General features: G+C 38.6%; 1 protein-coding gene across 3 annotated transcripts in view; it reads right to left on the reverse strand.

Annotated features, from left to right (window-relative positions):
* Window positions 1-18,380, reverse strand: part of TLK1 (tousled like kinase 1) — a 69,338-nt gene that overhangs the window by 42,357 nt on the left and 8,601 nt on the right. For all 3 annotated transcript variants that reach the window (XM_027911578.1, XM_027911576.1, XM_027911577.1), the window contains exon 2: window positions 996-1,114. In XM_027911578.1, coding sequence (XP_027767379.1) covers window positions 996-1,109 — 114 coding nt within the window. In that variant the 5' untranslated portion in view covers window positions 1,110-1,114. The remainder of the gene's footprint in view (window positions 1-995; window positions 1,115-18,380) is intronic.

The raw sequence follows: 18,380 nt of genomic DNA on the forward strand, positions 1-18,380 counted from the left end.
CATTTCAATTCTTTATAGCTTGTTAAGCGTCAATGTCTCCAGAAATTTCATCAATGTCTGAGGAACTATTTTGTTCTGTAATCTGTATTGGTAACTACAATACAGCATAGGATGTGAAAAATACTTCAAGTTTGTGTAAAATACTTCAAATATGAGGACACTGCAAACACTTTGGAAACAGAATTAAGAAGTACTATGGTCGTGAGGGAGATGTGCCTAAAAATAAGAATTATATCTTTTTTATTATCAGTTTATTAAGTATTACACTTGATGAAGAACATTCAAATGCACAAATACAAAATGGAGTACCTCTGGCTAGGCAATAGTATTGCAGAAATCAGTCTTGGAAGCTGAAGCTAGCAACTTGAACAGAATTTGCAATAAAGGCAAACTTATTTTGCAGATGTATCAACTGAAGGGCAGATATACAACATATGGAAGGTAATTGCTATTCAATGTTCATAAGGCTCTTCCTCAGGTGATGTATCCTGGCTTAGATACGAATGGACAGACTGCAGAAAGTCTACAATGAAAGTATACAAATGTCTGGAAATGCTGAAATAATTTGTTAATCTAGAAGTATTAATTATCAAAACCATTTAATCTTAAAAACAGAGGTCACACCAGATTCCCTGTGTCTGTTTCAAGCTGACCAATACGTAGATGGCCCACTACAGAAGGGACAACTCCCCTTAAATACTGGGAAAATCTTCCATCTCTGATCACGTTTGCACTAAAGTAAAACCGCAAAAGAGCCCAGATAAGCTCTTTCTTTGGTGTTATTAAGAACAATTCCACAGCCATGTCATAGAAAGGTTCAGATTAAACAATCCTATCTCAAAGCAAAATAACAGACTAACAAGGATTTTTCTGAGAGCCTCTTCCAACCCAGTGCTTTTCCAAGTAAATCACATGGACAATATGCAAGTGAGACAGTGTGAGACATGTAAGTATTTCAAAGATGGCAGATCTGAATGACTGCTCTCAGGACTTACTTTAGCTCCAACACTGCAACTTCCAGTACTCCCAGTGCTGCCACTTACTACTCCTGTAAATCTTGCCTCTAACAGTTCTTGTCTTCTTGGGTCCAGGCTATGAAGCTCATCCATTGCTCCTAAAAAAGATACATAAATGCGTCATATTTCCTAATATTTGAAGTGGAATATTTTACAAACAAGCCAAACATACCACAGGTCTATGCAAAGAAAGGATTTATATCCTCAACTTGACAATGACTCACTATCTGTTACCTAATAACCAAGGCACTCAATTAATTACAGAAAATTTGTGGAAAGTTCTATGCATCAGAATAGCCTTGTCAATTCTGGTGAAAACCAGAACCTGTTAGAGGCGTGTAAGAGACATAGAGTCTGCAGCATGCAACACGCCAACCAGGCAATTATTTATAGATTAAAAACTAGCTGACAGGAGCAAAATATTTTCCAGCACAAAACCTCCCAATTCTGCAATGCATTCTGCAATGCTCTTGTTTTCCATATATTTAAATTGGTGAGACTATCAATGTTCAAGATCAACAAGTAGGAATCACAGGATAAAAAGAAAGTCAGAAGGCAGATCACAGTCCTGAACACATGTAAGGGACTGCAGTGTTATATGGAGGTTTGAAGGGCAGAAAAGGAAGGAGCAGGATCAGCAATAAAAAAGGGGCCAAGAGTAACAGAGACCCTTGTGCAAGTGGTGGTTTTGACAGAGCCCCGTTAAATGGGGTAAAGCAGTACTGCTGGAATCAGCAGGGAGAGTAAGGTGGAAGGAAATGGAGGAACAAAAGGAGTTTCTGATGAGCTCAGCCTACATGAGTAGGCTGCAACATGATGTGCAGCTTTCTAATTTGTATTTAAATCACTTATGGCTGTTTAATGAGTCTGAAAGATGATCCAGACAAACAGTCTTCCGTATTTACACAAACGGCATTCTTTGTTTTTATCTCTTCAACTACCTGAACATTCAGTTTATCTTCAATTGGAAACATTTCAGTTGCTTCATTTTAAATAAGATACTTAACGTTAAAGTCTTTATGCACTATTTTAATAGTATATGCCTCAAGTACCACACAGTGATATAGTCTCAATTTTTTTAACTGAGACACAATAGGTTGGTGCTTTTCAGTCCCACAGGACAACACAGCAGTTCAGGAAGGAACGGTGCTATGAAAAAAGCTTTTGGAATTCTGTTTTCATGAGTTTAAGTGCTACTACGAACGTCATATCCATCAGCTAACCATTCTGACAACCAAGGCATCAATGTAGCTTTTCCCACACTTTCTGATATGGCTCTTGGGTATCTCAAAATCTTTAGCCTTCAAGAACTAGACAGATCTTTCTGTACCAGCCACTGTGGCCCCTCCTGGCCACGCAGCAAACCACTCCTCTCCCGCTCCCACCCCCCGACTCCGCCTTCCCCCGGTAGGGAAAGTAGCGGTTCTGCTACTTGGCTAATTCAAGTTGCCCTTGTTCCTGTGGGAAGGCAGATGATGGTGAGTGTGGTGTCAGCGCTCCTTTATCACGAGGCCTGCCAACAGACCTCCTCTGATGGAAGAAAACCACAGCAAGACAAAACCAGTCAGTAGGGAGACATTCAGGAAGTGTGTTGGTGACAAAGCCTTCTTTTGAAAAAAGTCAAACCGCAAGTGGCAGGTTGAGGATACCACATTTTGGTTCTAGACATGGGGAGTTCACCCAAACACAGCCATATACCGAGCTGGAGGACTCTTCCAGCAATGCAGAGGAGTTACACAGTTTAAAACTGCAGCTGGCTTATCTGCAGTTTTAATGCTGTTTCTGAACTTGCTTAGTAAAAATTCCTCCATTTCCTCTTTAGATTGTAAACTCTCCGGTTTAAAAACTTTTACTATGTGTATGCTGAGCGCAGAACAATCAGGAATTCTCTTGAAACTCTTGCTTCCTAAAATGTGCTTTCAAGGGTTTCTATTACAAATTGTATATTTCTCATACACACAAAAATGGACTGTGCAGCAAGGATTTTTTTTTTAAAGCAGATGTGTACAGCATACCTTTTCTAGTATGTATGTAATCTCTACCTTAGTGGGAAAGTATTGCTCTGAAAAAGTGTAAGAAACTAATCACACCAGATTTGTTAGGCAAGTTTAAGTGATCATTAGTTTGCTTCATAACAGCAAGTGTTTAAGTGCATGCCACTGTGAAAAAAACCCAATTTTTGTTTACCAAAGTAAATCATTCAATGAAACAGATCTAGCAATATTTTGATTTATTAGTCTATTTGATAGTCACCACCTGCAGAAGTTGAGAGCTTACTTAAAATTACTGACGTAACTCCAGCAATTACAAAACCACGTGCACATTACAGAAACAGATACTACCATGCCCTATATTGTTTATTTTATGAAATATGGGAAAGCAAAAATCACTGTGGATTGCTAAGGCTTATTTGAAGTACTGTAGAATAAAATCGCTCCTGCAGGTCTTGTGTGTAGATATTAATGCACTAAACAGATCAGCACCCCTGGATTAACTCACTGGTCAGAACAATGATGTAGAAGGTAGAGGGGCAATCCACAGCATGGATGAAACACAATCCCCCATTTTTTTCCTGCCCAGATTTTGGAACCTAGGTACACTAACAAATGCACTATATTCTCTTCACTATTTCTGCTGGAGTGTTTTTTTTGCTGTTATGTTTGGGAGGTTTATTTTGGTTTGGCTTTTGCTATTGTTAAATATCCAGATGCAAACAGCAACACATACTCTGACATCTTTGTGATTTGATTTGAAAGTCAAGACAGAAAAGCTGGATTCCAACCTTCACAGGAAGAATCCCAGGAACTGCCTTCCTCATTCATGATGTAATTTAAAATTACTCCCCGACACAGCTATTTTTCTACAACCACGCAGTTCTGTACAATCCTTCAGTTCTCAGCACAAGTTATCTACTTTTAAAGGTACTGTCAACTCTAAGGCACTTCATGTAAGGGACAAAAAAATTTTCTTATATTATTGAAATTATATATTATACGTGACATACAATTTTTTCAAATACCAGATTTTATAAATTCTCCTGCTCACAGAATGCCTTGCTGCCCGCAAGACTAACAAACTTACAGTTTTGAAAACATACCCAGACTTCTTACTTGAACTAATTTCATTCCTATACCTGAAAGCCAACTCACTAACTCAAAGGATGTGCAATCGCATCACACAAGTACTTCTAGCATTATTCACACCATGATGCTCAAGGAAACACTGGTATTGCTACCACCCACTGCCATTCAAACTTGTACCATCTTCTAAAGGGACTTGGAAGATTAAGTGAAATTCACAGAAGAGCCCTAAAAACACTACAGATTTTTGAATGCTTTGTCTCATAGTTTTTTTGGTTTTTATTACCAACACTTTCTAGCTGTTGTGGTTTTGGGGATTGGTGGTATCCTCCATGTAATTTATCAGAACCTTACACAGCCTCTCCTCTAAAAAGTAATATAAAATATACAGATATCTTGTTCTGAAAAGGATGCTTTTACCAAGAACTCTTTTGAAAAGAACTCCGAATTCCTCTGAGAATTTGTTAAGCAATGGGGTATGTCAAAAGCCAAAGTTACAGATCAGAGAAGCAACATGCAAGCTTTTTTGTGGCATTCGGTATAATCAATTATACTGAATTCTACCTCAGCAAAACAGAAATGTCAGGATTCAGAGGATTCTCCATGGTAGTTTGATTTTTTCAGAACCACTGACCAGAAAACAATGAAGTGCAACTACACCTGTACCCCAAGGCACCCCACTCCCAAACACACAATACTTGCAAAAAATCCACTTATTTAACCAAATACTTGCTCATACCTCAGTAAAACTGACATTTTAGGAAAAAAAGTTTAGCAGAGAGTTGCAACTGCAAATCTTCGCCTTCTAAAACTGCATCTTCTGTAATACTCTTGTATTATGGGCTCTATCTTGAGCACGGCTTGACTACACAGAGCAGCGCTGCAGATCCAAACAGAAAGGCTTCACAGATCATATTTTTCTTTTCCACTAAATATGGAATCAAGCTCCACGACTCAGTGTTTATCTTTGACTCTCTTATTACCCTGAACTGACTCTTGTTATCTGGCAATCAGTTACAGCTTTGAGTTGAAGAAAGATCAACAGCTTCACACATTGTCAGCTTTCTACAATGAAGATAAAGTTCATTATGCAGAAGCCAGATTCTTCCTAGAACAACTCTCCAGATTAGATTGAGGTCCCCCTCTCCTGAATTCAAGGCCAGCACAAACCACCTTTCACTTAAGCGAAAGCCATACTGGTTTGGTCTGGTTTCTTTAACGCATTTATATGCACATAGCTTTTAATGCCAAAGCAAAATACTTCAACACAGTGACCTATCTGTAGAATAGAAACAGACAGTTCAACAACAGCCCAAATGTAAATTGAATTTCCTGACGTGCTCCTATTAGGCACTCAGATTTTATGGTAACACACACAGTATGAAAGTTATGCCCAATGTATTTTTAGGAACACTTCACATTAGCACTGATAATATTGCCACCATGTAGTCTCTTCACTGACGGTAGCATACTTTAGATCAGTAATTCTAATTAATATCTAGCTAAAAGGGCAAGGGGTGAGAAAAGAAAAGGTTGGGGATGGGGATGTAAATATTTCAAATAGATGGAAAAGCAGTCTGGAAAGCATCTTTTTTTTTTTTTGCCCACCCTCCCTTTTTAAAAAAAACAAAGCAAAAACAAAACAAAGCAAACAAGATTGATTTAAAGGTATCAAACCAGACTTAAAGCTTCGTAACCATTCCAAGTACAGAAACCACTGGTTAACAGCACTGCAATGCAATTCTTAAAGTCCTTAAGTAACTGTTTATTTCAATTTGGAATATCCTAAACTGCATTATCTCATTATGTTTATGCTCTAATAATTTAATTTCGTAACAATTGAGTATGACAGCTCTTGCCATTCTAGAATACGTGTATATCAGCAGGTAAAAGGAAAGCTTTAAAGTATCAAACGTAAAACGGACTACAGAAAATTACTAAACCCACATTTTTAAAACCTAAACAGTCCCTTAAAAAAGACGCCACACAATTGCTTTTCTTCATTCATCAACATGAAGATGCATGTTGCCTCTGCATCCACGTGTATTTCCTTTTACTTCAGCTATTTCTCTTGTTTCATTATGGAAAAAAAACCCGACACAGACCAAAAACAAACTGTGCACTCAACTTCATTCTTCCTTGTTATCTTTCTGAAACTCTGGACTTTCCTTATTGCAGAACCAACCAGGAAGGACTTTGTCGTTTCCAGGAAAGTAAGGCAATGAAGCTAATATTTCTGCCTCCAAGAAAACAAACTATTTGGGTATTATGTAGTTAGGTAAATGTTAGCAAGTTACCATCATGTTTATCCCGGTCTCTTCCAGATTAGACTTTTACATATGCTTCAGTACCTTGTAAATGCAGTGTGTAAATGGAGAATAAAGCAATCCAGAACGAGTTGTCAGTGAAGGAACAGAGGGAGCACTAAAATACAAACCTAATCAAGTGAAAAAGCATGACAAACCAAAATATATTACAACATCAAACTGTATGGAGTGAATGGAAATCATTACTTCTATATTGGAACAAATGACACCTGTTCAATTTAAAGTAGGACATTTGGGCTCTGAGACTGAGAAAATAATAATAATACTAATAAAAAAAACAAAACACAAAAAGTTGACCTGTGTTGCTAAACCATGTCTTGAATAGTGTCTCTTCCACAGCTTTTTGGGGAGTCACAGAAAACAGAATTGGAAACAGCCTTGAAAACTACTAATGTGCTAAGAAAACAAGTTGAGATGTTAGTATGATGGCATAAAGCCAAGCAGTTTTAATTTGAGAAGAGTTCCATTTCAAGGTAACAGCAAAAACACAGCCCATCCTTAGCAGAAGGTTCTGAAGTACATCACTACCCAAAGTCATTTAGTACCACCGCCTCAGAAGTCAAGAAGGTGCCACTCAACCAATATCAGCAATCAGAAGGGCAGACAGCAAGAGACAATCTCTGAGATTTAAAGTAAAACAAACAAAAAAAAATCCCAAAACTATACTTATGTCCTAACAATAGCTACATAACCAAAGCCTAGAGGACATCGCTCACCAACACCCCAGTGCTCCAGCTCTTCCAAAATACTTTACTAACAGCTACAGATCACCCGTAACAAAGCTAAACTTGGAAATTCAGAAATGCTTAAAATGACTGACTTTGCAATGAACAGGATCAACTTCTTTTAGAGAGGCCTATATAGCTACTACAACCTCCAAACAACAGGCAACATGAAAAAGTTCAGGATACTGCGATCAAGTTGAAAACCTTCACTGTAGCCGAAGCAAACAGTGGCAGTTGATGAAATAGAAAAGGGTAAAAATATATCCTCATGTTCAAGTGAAACTAGCTGTTTGAAAAGATCATAAGAGATCAGAAAATCCTAATGAGAGACATGTCTAAGCCCAGGGTCAGAAAGAACAGAATCCATTTAATTAATCAGGAGTCATTTTAAAGCACAGTGAAAATACAACATTTCTCAACAGCTGAGAACATTGAAGCAAGTAACACAGCAGACACTCCTGTTTCCTAACAAGGACACCCCCTATCACTGCTAAGGTGCCTAAGTGAACTTAACATGCTTTTCTTACTAATCTAAACAGAGTTTTTATTCCACTAACTCATCCTTTTAAAATGAGGAAGACTGTGTCCACAAGAACAGGCAGAGAAAAGTGGGTAAGCGAAAGGTGACTACTGCTGAGTAGAGTAAAAGAAAGGAGGGAAAAAGCAGGATAATTAGCAGACAGATCAGGATTTAGTCTACATAAAACCTGTGGGATAAAAAAATTAACTGGAGAATTTTGGCCTAAAAAGTGCAACTATGGTAAATTTAACAAAGTATAAGAAAAAAAAAATCTCTATGAACATAAGAAGACAGCAGTTTTGGACAAATATTATAAATTAATACCTGCTAATTACAGTTTGATAATTGCTGGATGCAAACTTATTAAAATACAAAGCAGAGAATATAACGTTTTTCTGATGGGGAGAGGAAAAAAACCTCCAAACACAGTAAACTTCTGACCTATTCCTCATGATGTAAAGAGTTGACAAGGAAGTGCATTTTGGATAGGTTGTTGGGTTACCTGGATTCTATCATTCAAAATTAATTCTTCTGATGTTGAAATATTTCCTGTGTCCCTTCTCTCGCCAAGATGCAGCAGTCTATTTTGTTATGCAAGTCTTTTTAAAATTACTGTAGTTTACTTTTTTAAAATACTGCTTGAACATTGTTTATTTCACTTTTCCCAACAGTTCAGCAGTCCAGAAATTTGATCTAAAACAAAGAAAACTTTGGCTGCTGGATAGATACGTAATTTCCTGAAAATCATTCTACCACAGAAATCAATTCTTTAACACTAAAAAAGAATGTTATGATCTTTAGACTTCATGTCTGTGCTGCCAGTTTTTGGATTTCAATTTTCTGGCCAACAACCTGGAAAAGAAAAGGGAATTACAGAGAAATATGTTCCTGAGTGAACCTCTGCTAACACCTTTAAGAAAGACTTATGAATAAGCCACTTGGGCCATTTCCAGATCAGCTAGGGAACACTTGTGGGTAACAGTTTAAGAATGTTTAATGCTCCCTGCCTTTCAGCTGGGCACTGTATTCTAAGGATCTCTTGAGGATTATGTGTCTCATCAGATGGCTGTAGGAAGCAGAGGCAGAGATGAACTCACAAGTTGCCTACCAATGCCTTGATTTGGCCACAAACCAACAACATATTCTCGTGCGAGTGGGTATATGCCACAAGGGTGGTGTGGCACTCAGAGCGGCTCTTTCAGAGCTCAGGGAGCGATTCATACAACTGGGAGGACAACAGCTCCCCAGGGTCTATTCTGTTGTAATTGGGGCTAACCCAGGCATGCAGCTATGTCCAAGGCAATACCCAGTGATGTCTCATTTCTGACAAAGCCCTCTACCAATCCCACTGGCTGGAAGTACGGTGAGTTGCTGAAAGGCACACATGGCTAAAGAGCAATGCATGGGCCTCCTGAAGCAAGGAAGAACTCAGGTATTTCTGACTGACAGCATTTCCCCTACGTAATACATACAAGTAATTGCCCTTTCCTTCAACACCACAGACAACAACTGCACAGGCGTAAATACAACCTGTCTGAGGTGTACCACAGTACCCAAGAAAGACAATGTGCAACCACTAATGTAGGCAACAGAAAGACTTGAAAAGGAAAAAACAAACCTGATTGAGCACCATTAAAAAATTATGTTCCAAACTTAAAAAATGATAACATGCATGTCTACGACAGCTTTCAAGACTGAAGTCTAACAATTAATGGTGGGTCTGAAAGCTACTGAAGTTCTTTTGCAACAATGACATGGTGTATCTCATTTCAATCTTGTTAATCGGAAAATTAGTCACCATTTAGTTTTATTTGGCATTTGAAAACATACAACAGGTCAGTTTTTAGCCGAATTTTTCTTTATGCTAGGTTTTGCTGAAGGGATTCTTCATCAGTCAAATTTTTCTCATTTTGCCCCAGAAATTATTATGGCATTATTTTTGCAGTGGTTTTTTTTTTTTTTTTTCATATTAGTGATAGGAGTTGGCAAGTATGGAATAATTAATAAAGAGAAGATATAGCACAGAACATTCAACATGGCATCTACCTATCCATTTCCCAAACTTTTAACGTAACTCCATGTGCACCGTGTACAGGAAGCGTTAGCATAGCAAATACTGCTATGAGCAACAGAACCACGACAAGGTCCTTCCTGAGTCTGTTGAATAATGCTTAATGTGATGAATGAAGGGAAATTAGGGGAATGAAGGGGGAAAGGACAACCGAAAGAACATGCAGTATATTTCCCCCCGTACTGAGCAGTGGTGAGGCCGCACCTGGAGTACTGCGTTCAGCTCTGGGCCCCTCACTAAAAAGGATATTGAGGTGCTGGAGCATGTCCAGCAATGGGCAACAGGGCTCGTGAAAGGTCTAGAAAACATGTCTTATGAGGAACAGCTGAGGCAACTGGGTTTCTTTAGTCTGGAGAAGAGGATTCTGGGGGGACCTCATCAGCCAGGGAGGTGGTAGAGTCTCCCTTGAGGTGTTTAAGAGATGTCTGAATCTGGGTCATATGGTTTAGGGGTTACAGTGATAGTGCCGGGTTGATGGTCGGACTGGATGATCTTGGAGTTCTCTTCCAACCTTAATGATTCTATGAATCTCTAGTACTAATATCTCAAATCCTGTTTATCTTGGAGTTGCCTCAAGAGCAGTGAAGAGGCTACATTTTGAAGACTGCTATCATTGCATTTTCTCCTCTCCTCTGCACACCTTAACTACTGACTTCAACAGATCAGTTCATGGGCACTGTGACAGAAACCTCTGCTGTGCCCCACTGCACAACAGCCCATTTAGAGGAATTCCACACATCCAAAATCCCTCTCCTTTCTAATTTCTTAAACACAATATTAGGTAAGATCAGAGCGTACTGCCTATGTCAAAATCACAAACTGCAAGATCTTTCCCCATCATGAGAGCCCTCCTATAACAATAAAACAGAAAAATCACTACAAGAAGTACACTACAGAAAAGCAGCAACGCTGAATAATATCCCTTTTGGAAATATCCTAATTTAAAAGACTTACTCCGAACTCACACAGCTAGGAGTTTAAATAATAAAGACTTTGCTAAAACCAGGTATCTCAAGTTGCTGGCTACAATACCATACGCAGAACAAACCTGACAAAGAAGTCAACACCAAACATGTACTAACCACACAAGTGATATCCCGAACATGTTCATTACAAGGAATGGTATCCTTTCCTTTGAAACTTGTTGCTATGTAATCCCAAGTGTCACATTTAGCTGCTTTTTCTAAAGGCCTGTATTTCTCACTTGCAATTGTTCTCTAGGTTATTCTGAACTGCAAAGAGCAAACCAAGAGCAGGTTCTGATTTGGCAGAAGGATTTTGGAGCCTTTCAACACCATCAACATCGACCATTTAACAGCAAACTGTCAGAGCCAGTGTTTCAAAGAAACTAGTAGGTTTGTTAACACGGCCCTGACTGACAATATGGCACTCTTCGTGGCTAAAGACAGTGATACTGGAGACCAGGTTTATTGAGTAGTTGTCTCTCACTGTCTAAAGTACTGCTCTAAGCATTTAGTCTATTTAGAACACATACTACAGAACAAATGCATCTTCAGTAAAACTCATTTTTTATGACAGCATCTGATTTGAACATCTGCTACAGTGACGGAATAATCAGAGATACAAAGCCCTCTTTTAAAGTGCTTTTAATAAAGTTTTGTTCCAGACAACTGTCAGTTTTGGCAGCAACTGGACAGCCAACTAACACATCCTCCTCATGTTTCTTGTCATCTCTGACCAATATAGTCCGTGCATGCATAAATATCATACTTATCTCTCTAAAGTCTCCCAAAAAGCCTTAAACAATCATATCTAGGTCCCATGGAGCTGTCTTCTGGAAAGGAAAGATTTATTACGCAGTTTTAAGGTCAAAAGCAGTAACTTTTCTTTCTTCAGATTAAAAACAACGTTCTGGTTAAGAAAAAACAAGCGTAAGAGCATTGTTCTATGACCATATACTACCAAGTTAGAAGAAAGGTTAAAAGAAAATATGAGGGCGCCCCTTTGGGTTGCCTTTGTCACTCAAAAATAAAAAAGTCCTTGCTAGTGTCCCATAGAGCAGTATCAGTGTTGATGTATTACACTGTACTACTCCAACTCTGATCAATAAACAAATACACTATACACAGATGAGTTTATGCTTACAAGGCAAGAAAAGGCTATTTATATTTTACAAAAAGTACCTATCATCTTGGACAAAGTTACACAAGACATCTGTGGCAGAACACTAAAAGACTGCCTGTCTAGGTAGCAAACATCTGCCTTGAACACAACATTATGTCGAGAGAGATAAAAATTAACAGCCTGGGCTGCACATATGCAGGTGACGTGCTGCCTGCCTATCTCTACCAGCTTCCTCTTCATCTATATAGGGAAATCTGTAGCAATTACTGTTGGTTCCAGACAGCTCTGTAAAAGGTATCCAAACAGAAAGAGAACAGCAGAATTTGCCCATTTCAGCTGCAAAATCAGATGCGCCCTGTCCCCTTGGGGAAGAGGCAGCAAGCAGGGAGAAGCACACTGCAAGTTCATGGGTCACTTGTTGGCGATGCAGACTAACAGGTCACAACACCAGTTTTGCGATACTCTCAAAAAGTGCATCCCACGCTGAACAAAAGCTTGCAACATTCCATCCCTCCATTCATTTCCATGATGAAAAGGACTAAAAGCCAGGAGCAGTCCTGAAGAAGAGCTACATAGAGAGATATCAGAAAGTACAGCAGATTTCATTTGCTGCATTCAGTTATAAGGAAACAAACTGAGAGCTCTCAACGCCTGAATCCACGAAATGGCTGTTCTGCAAGAATTTAAAATGGCACAGGCCTTTAGCACGTATCAAAAATAAACAGTAGTTTCTGATATCTGAGGAAGGAGTGGAAAGGAAGTTAAAAGCAGAGGTCACCTACAGAGCAGGAAAAGAGCAAGCAATGTCTCTTACCACGGGGCTTTTGGTTCTCACCCTTGCTCCTCAGAAAAAGTAAACTATGAAGGAAGAAATATAAGTTGTGCAACTTTTCCCCAAATAAATTTTTTTAAGTTATCCATAGAGTAGAAAGGCAGGCCAAACCCACTCAAAAATTTAATAGAATAAATTTGTCTTATTTTTCTGAGTTACACCAGTCATTTAGTATTTGAAAGCTATATTTGTGTCAATAGAAGTGTGTTTCAGTTGTTAATTCCCTGAACTTCCTAATCTCCTTACTTCTGTAGCTCCTACTGCCATTTCTACCCCCATGATCTTCAAAATCTCCCAAGCACAGCCAGCACACTGACCCTCGAGGCAAGTGCTCTGCTCCTCAATGCACAGAGGACATAAATGTACTGACCAAATCTTAACCTATATTGTTCCTGTCATTACATGGCAAGGAACATATTACAAATAAGAAATTAAACAAACAAACAAAAAAAATCCACAGTCTTTACAAATAAATTAATCTATTTCACTCACTACATTGTGATCAACTTAAAAGTCAACCTCCATATAGTTTTAACATCAAACATGCAAAAAAGTTCATTACGCCTCTAAAAAACTGGAACAGTAAATTCACCACTAATTGTAATTTAGATTAATTAAATATTTTGGCTTTTGAACTATTTTTTAACCATTTTAAGGAAAAGATATTAACCTCAAATAACACCATCAATTTCCTCCTTTCAAATACCTGTATGGCTCACACAGCATAGAAACTACAAAAAAATGGAACACAAATAACTTAGCTAAGAGATTTAGACTCCAGAATCAAAGATCCACCAGAAACCACCACACCACCAGACAGCTTGTGCATCAGGGATCCTGTCCCCTCTGCTGAGCAGGCAGTGTACCCGTGAGATGGCTTCCTCTTGGAGGCACCCTGCCTAGGTGGTGCTCAGAGAATCAGGCACCTAGATACCGTTCCTTAGGTTTTTGTGGGTTGTTGGTTTTTGGTTTTGTTTTTTTTTTTTTTATTTACAACTCAAACAGTAGCCTCTGAACTGACAAAACGATCCAAGCTTCACTGCATAGGGGAAGAAATTCATTTCTTCAAAGTCCCTTGCAGGGAGGAGCCTCTCAGAATATGACTAGACAAATTACACACACACAAAGCTGACTTGCTAATGACTACACCTACATTTTCCTGGGACCTTGCTGCATTGCTCCCATTCTACAGATGGAGAAAAACTGAGACTTGTACGAAAGACACATGAATCAGCTAAAAATCAAATTTAAGGCTAAGGGGGGGGGAAATATTTCAAACTTTTTACTCATTCTTCCTACAGCACAGCTACAAAGCCTGTTGATACTAGGAGCATACATTGAATTCAGTTGCCACTTTGAGTACTAAACATTTTTAAAAACTCAGAACTCGCCCAGTTCACACACAAAGAAATATCCTATGTAATCATCTGTCAAAAATTCAGTTTTAGTGTTGCTCAGCATTATCACTAAAGAAATTTGCATTACAGGCGTTTCTCCTACCCAGCGTTCATTGCCTAATTTTAAACCAGCTTTCTTTTCTGCTATACTATCACTTTCATTCAAGTTTTAGAAAAAAAAACAGAAGGAATTCTCACTCCTTTCAACACCATCCCTTCCTAAGAAGTGCCTATCTTGTTGGCTAAGAGAACCTCATGGAACAAAGTCTGCAATCATGTGAATAAAATTTCATAACATAAATGCAGTTAAAGCCCTGAGGACAACCAGAAATAGGAAAGAGCAGTTATAAGCCTTTGATATTGCAAATTGAAAAACAAAAGAATATTTTCAGGTATATATTCAAAACATACTGCAAGACACCAGTAAAAATACTTCTATGTAATTAACATCATGCACCATGTAGAAGCACCTGAGCACTCCTAGTACTTATTGCCCTTTCCTTCTTAAAGGATAAGGATGTTACATTGCCTTCTGTGGACCACTGCAGGCATAATTTAAGCAAATACAAGTGTGATTCAATATCCCCTCCCCAGGATGATAAAACAGGATTTCTCCTTAAACCAGCTCACACCAGAGGCAGGGAAGGACCATGAAATTCCTTGGACGGTTAAAGTGGGTTTCATGGAGCCTACTTCCTGCAGGTGATTTGAGACAGAGCAGACCGTGTTACCAGGAGGCAGCAGCACACCTTAGTAACAGCTGAAAAATCAGGATGCATATTTAACACGACTGATCCACGCTCCTGACTTTAGGGTAACTATTAACCACATGGAAGATGTTACAGAACTGAATACATCTATCACCAAACCTATGATGGACTTAATAGAGGACTCAGAACCAAACCAGGTTTACCACCACCAGTTAGAAAAGGCAAACAGTCCAAACGAGACCAGGGCCTGTACAATCAGACATGGCAAAGGCCCTGATGGGTCTCCAGGTGCATGGGGGTACCTGACACATGCACCACATGCCCACCTCAGCCTGCTGCTTCAGTGACAAAAACACAAATGAAATTTAAGCACTAATCAAAGCAACTGAATAAAAACACCTCAGTAAGGAGGAAGTTTCACTGACAGCAGTTCCCCAAAAGAACATCCAGGCTGAGTTGGAGGCCACCCTCGTCATCCTGCCTAGCAGGGCCGACACACACCTTGCACCTGCAGAGGTGGCAGCCACATCCTTGCACTGCCACAGGAAATATGGACATGCAATAAAGTCTGAACATAGGAAAACTTCTAAATACAAGGTAGCAAATGCCTACTGAGTACACCAGGCAAGTTTTGGTGTAAGTATTAAAATAAAATCAGTTGAGTCTCTAATGAAACCCTTTATATCCCTAATAGCTAGTCACACCAGTAGTAACTTGAAACACTAATTCACTGCTTTCACGTAACAAAATATTGTTCTGCAAGTACTACATGCTAACATGATTATTTACCAAATGAAAAAACTCCTACTAAAAATACCTTATTTTTCCAGGAATAAACTCTATCACTCCCTACCTTCGATCACTGACACAACACATTCAATAGATTCAAAGACTCAAAGCATTTGTAATAACCCGTCTTGACTTAAACCTAAAAAGCATGAGGAATTTCCATTACTGAAGACTGAATAAAATACTAACAAAATCTGTTATTTCCCCAAAACTTGGACCATTACCCACAACAACCTTAAAACTAGATTTCAAAATTCTGACACTTGAGATGAACCAACATCCCTCTCCAGTCTTTCCAGACACAGGCACCTGTGGTTGTGAACTCCTAAGTGTGTGAAGCACTCACCCCTGCTGTCAGCACTATGGTGGGAGAGCTCCCACATGGTTATGTGCCGTGGGATACAGGAGAGACTCCCGGGCAGATCCTTGCACAAGTGTGTCACTGAGCACACCTCTAGCTGGTGTGGGAGGTCAAACCTCCAGCAGGTTCCTGCTCCTACCGCATCGACCCATTCCCTTTATCTAAGACTGCCCTCCCTCCAGCAATATCAACAGCACGCACAAATGAAAGCTGAGCAGGGGCACCACTGTTTAGAGAAGCAAAGGGGAAGCAGAAGAGCAGGATGAGACTGGAGGTCACCCCTGCGGCCCAGCACCAGTCAGGAAGGGAAACTGGCAGTGAGAGGAGGCAGGCTGAGTGACCTGGTCCAGGAGAGAGCACACATCCCACGCAGAGACAGCAGGGATGGAGGCACACTGCCAAACTCTGAAACTTCTGATAGTCACTGGTGCTGCTGCCTCATCACTTGCTTCCCTTAGAAAGATGGAATTCCAAAACCACAAGAACAACAACAAAAAAGTAGAAATAGCAGGTTTTTTCCTTTTTTTTTTTTTTTTAACAAACTTGAAGAAAAAGATTTAAGGAAAACAGCAGGAAGGTAGTGTCAGACGCTGGCAGAGACTGGTGCCTGTTGTTTGCACTTCTCTAGAAGAAAAAAAACAAATGAAAGGCTCAGAGAGAACAGCACGTTGTAATTTAGCCAGGAGAACGAATCAGGTCAACTTTCAATAACAAGATACAGAGGGGGGAAAAAACCAAAATCCATTGCTATTAAGGTTATTTACTGGAAATTATTTCACTGCTGTTGCTTCAATATTTCATACCCAATTTATGATATATGTTGCAAGTATAACAGAGATAAAATACAGAAAATACAATATTAATATATAATCTAATACACAACTAGGCTGTTGTAAACTCTATATGTTTCTGTTCATCTGTTTAATAGCGAACTGCAATAAAAAAAGCTAAAATTCATGATATGGCAAAACTGGCATGATTAATCCAGCTGCCAAATATTGTACCATCTGCAATAGTCATTAGGTTTAAAAAAAGTAAAAATTTGAAAAAATGAAACAAGTTTTTTAGAAGTATGCAATAAGAAACAACAAAAAATTAGAACATTTTTATTAACAAGCAGTTGAAATCTTTGTGTAAGTTTAGCTTAGTTGAAGAGACTGCTATGGGGAATGCGGGGTCCTAACCACAACATTAGTATTCCTAATAAAAAACAGCTCATCAAGACAACATTTTCTGTATATATAAAAGTGTCTACATGCAGGACATGTAAAATTGCCTCTTTCCTAATACTAACCACTTGCATGTTCTGGACATGTAAGCATGTATCAAACAAGCAACTGAAAAAAATATCATCTATGGATGCAGAATACAAAATACCATCTAACAAGGAGGACCAACATGATACTTGCCTTTCCTAGTTTGAATACTGGTGTAACTCCTCTTAGGCATTATGTGCATCACAGTCATTTAACAATACACTCTAATTATAAAGAGGCAATATGTAACCTGATAAGTAATTTAAATAAGCAATGAACTTCAAAAAAGCAATCACATACAGAGACAATACCATGCACAGCAAGTGTGTTTTTAAAATCTCATTTAAAAATTTTAAACCTGCATCTCCAGGTTTAAAACTACTTCTATTTGAATCCTATGGTAACTCTGAAATCCTAAAATCCCACTCCTCATACTAACTCTTCATAATACTAAGAAAAAAGGTACTATAACAACAATTCTCTACATTATTCAAAGTTAAAGCTTGTAGTAAACTTACAAGAGAGCCTCTTATCATAGTTCAGTACCATGAATAAAACTACTGAAACTAAAATGCAACGTTAATAATCAAAAAGTTTCTAAAACGTGTATCAAAGACACGTGTTTGGGAACAACCACTCCCAAACAGCCACCAGTTCAAGGAATAACTGATTTGCAAAAAAAACCCAACAAAACAAAACAACACCAAACAAAAAAATCTAGTAATATGGACAAAACTACTCTTTATAATCACCAATATCATAGTTTAAAAAATCACTTTATGAAGATAATCACACCTCTAGATTCTTGGATATCCTACTGATGTTGAAGTGAATATTATTGATAATGTGTGGATTTTATTTTCAATTGTTTTATAATGACAATATCAACTTATTAAAGGACACTACTTTTCTCATCACTTTTACTAGGAATAACCTAAGAAATAACAAAGGCTATAATGCCCCTGAGGACAAAACTATCTAGGAAGACAGTGTTAAAGCACACACATTAAAAAATTGGCTGAAGTACTGCTGCAAAATTTAGGACAAAACTGTGGAACCTATGTGAGAACACAGCATACCAAAACATACAAAACCCAATATTTACCAAATACAGCTGTGCAGTGTACAGGCCTGATTCTTTTAAGCTATAGGAGTGAAAAAAGAAGTATCACAAATCCTACTTGTAGCATCATCTGAATCTGTCTTCATCA

Source organism: Empidonax traillii, unplaced genomic scaffold (genome assembly GCF_003031625.1).
Source record: "Empidonax traillii isolate 1590-97213 ecotype Southwest subspecies unplaced genomic scaffold, ASM303162v1 scaffold33:size3420811, whole genome shotgun sequence".
NCBI classification, from domain to species: Eukaryota; Metazoa; Chordata; class Aves; order Passeriformes; family Tyrannidae; genus Empidonax; species Empidonax traillii.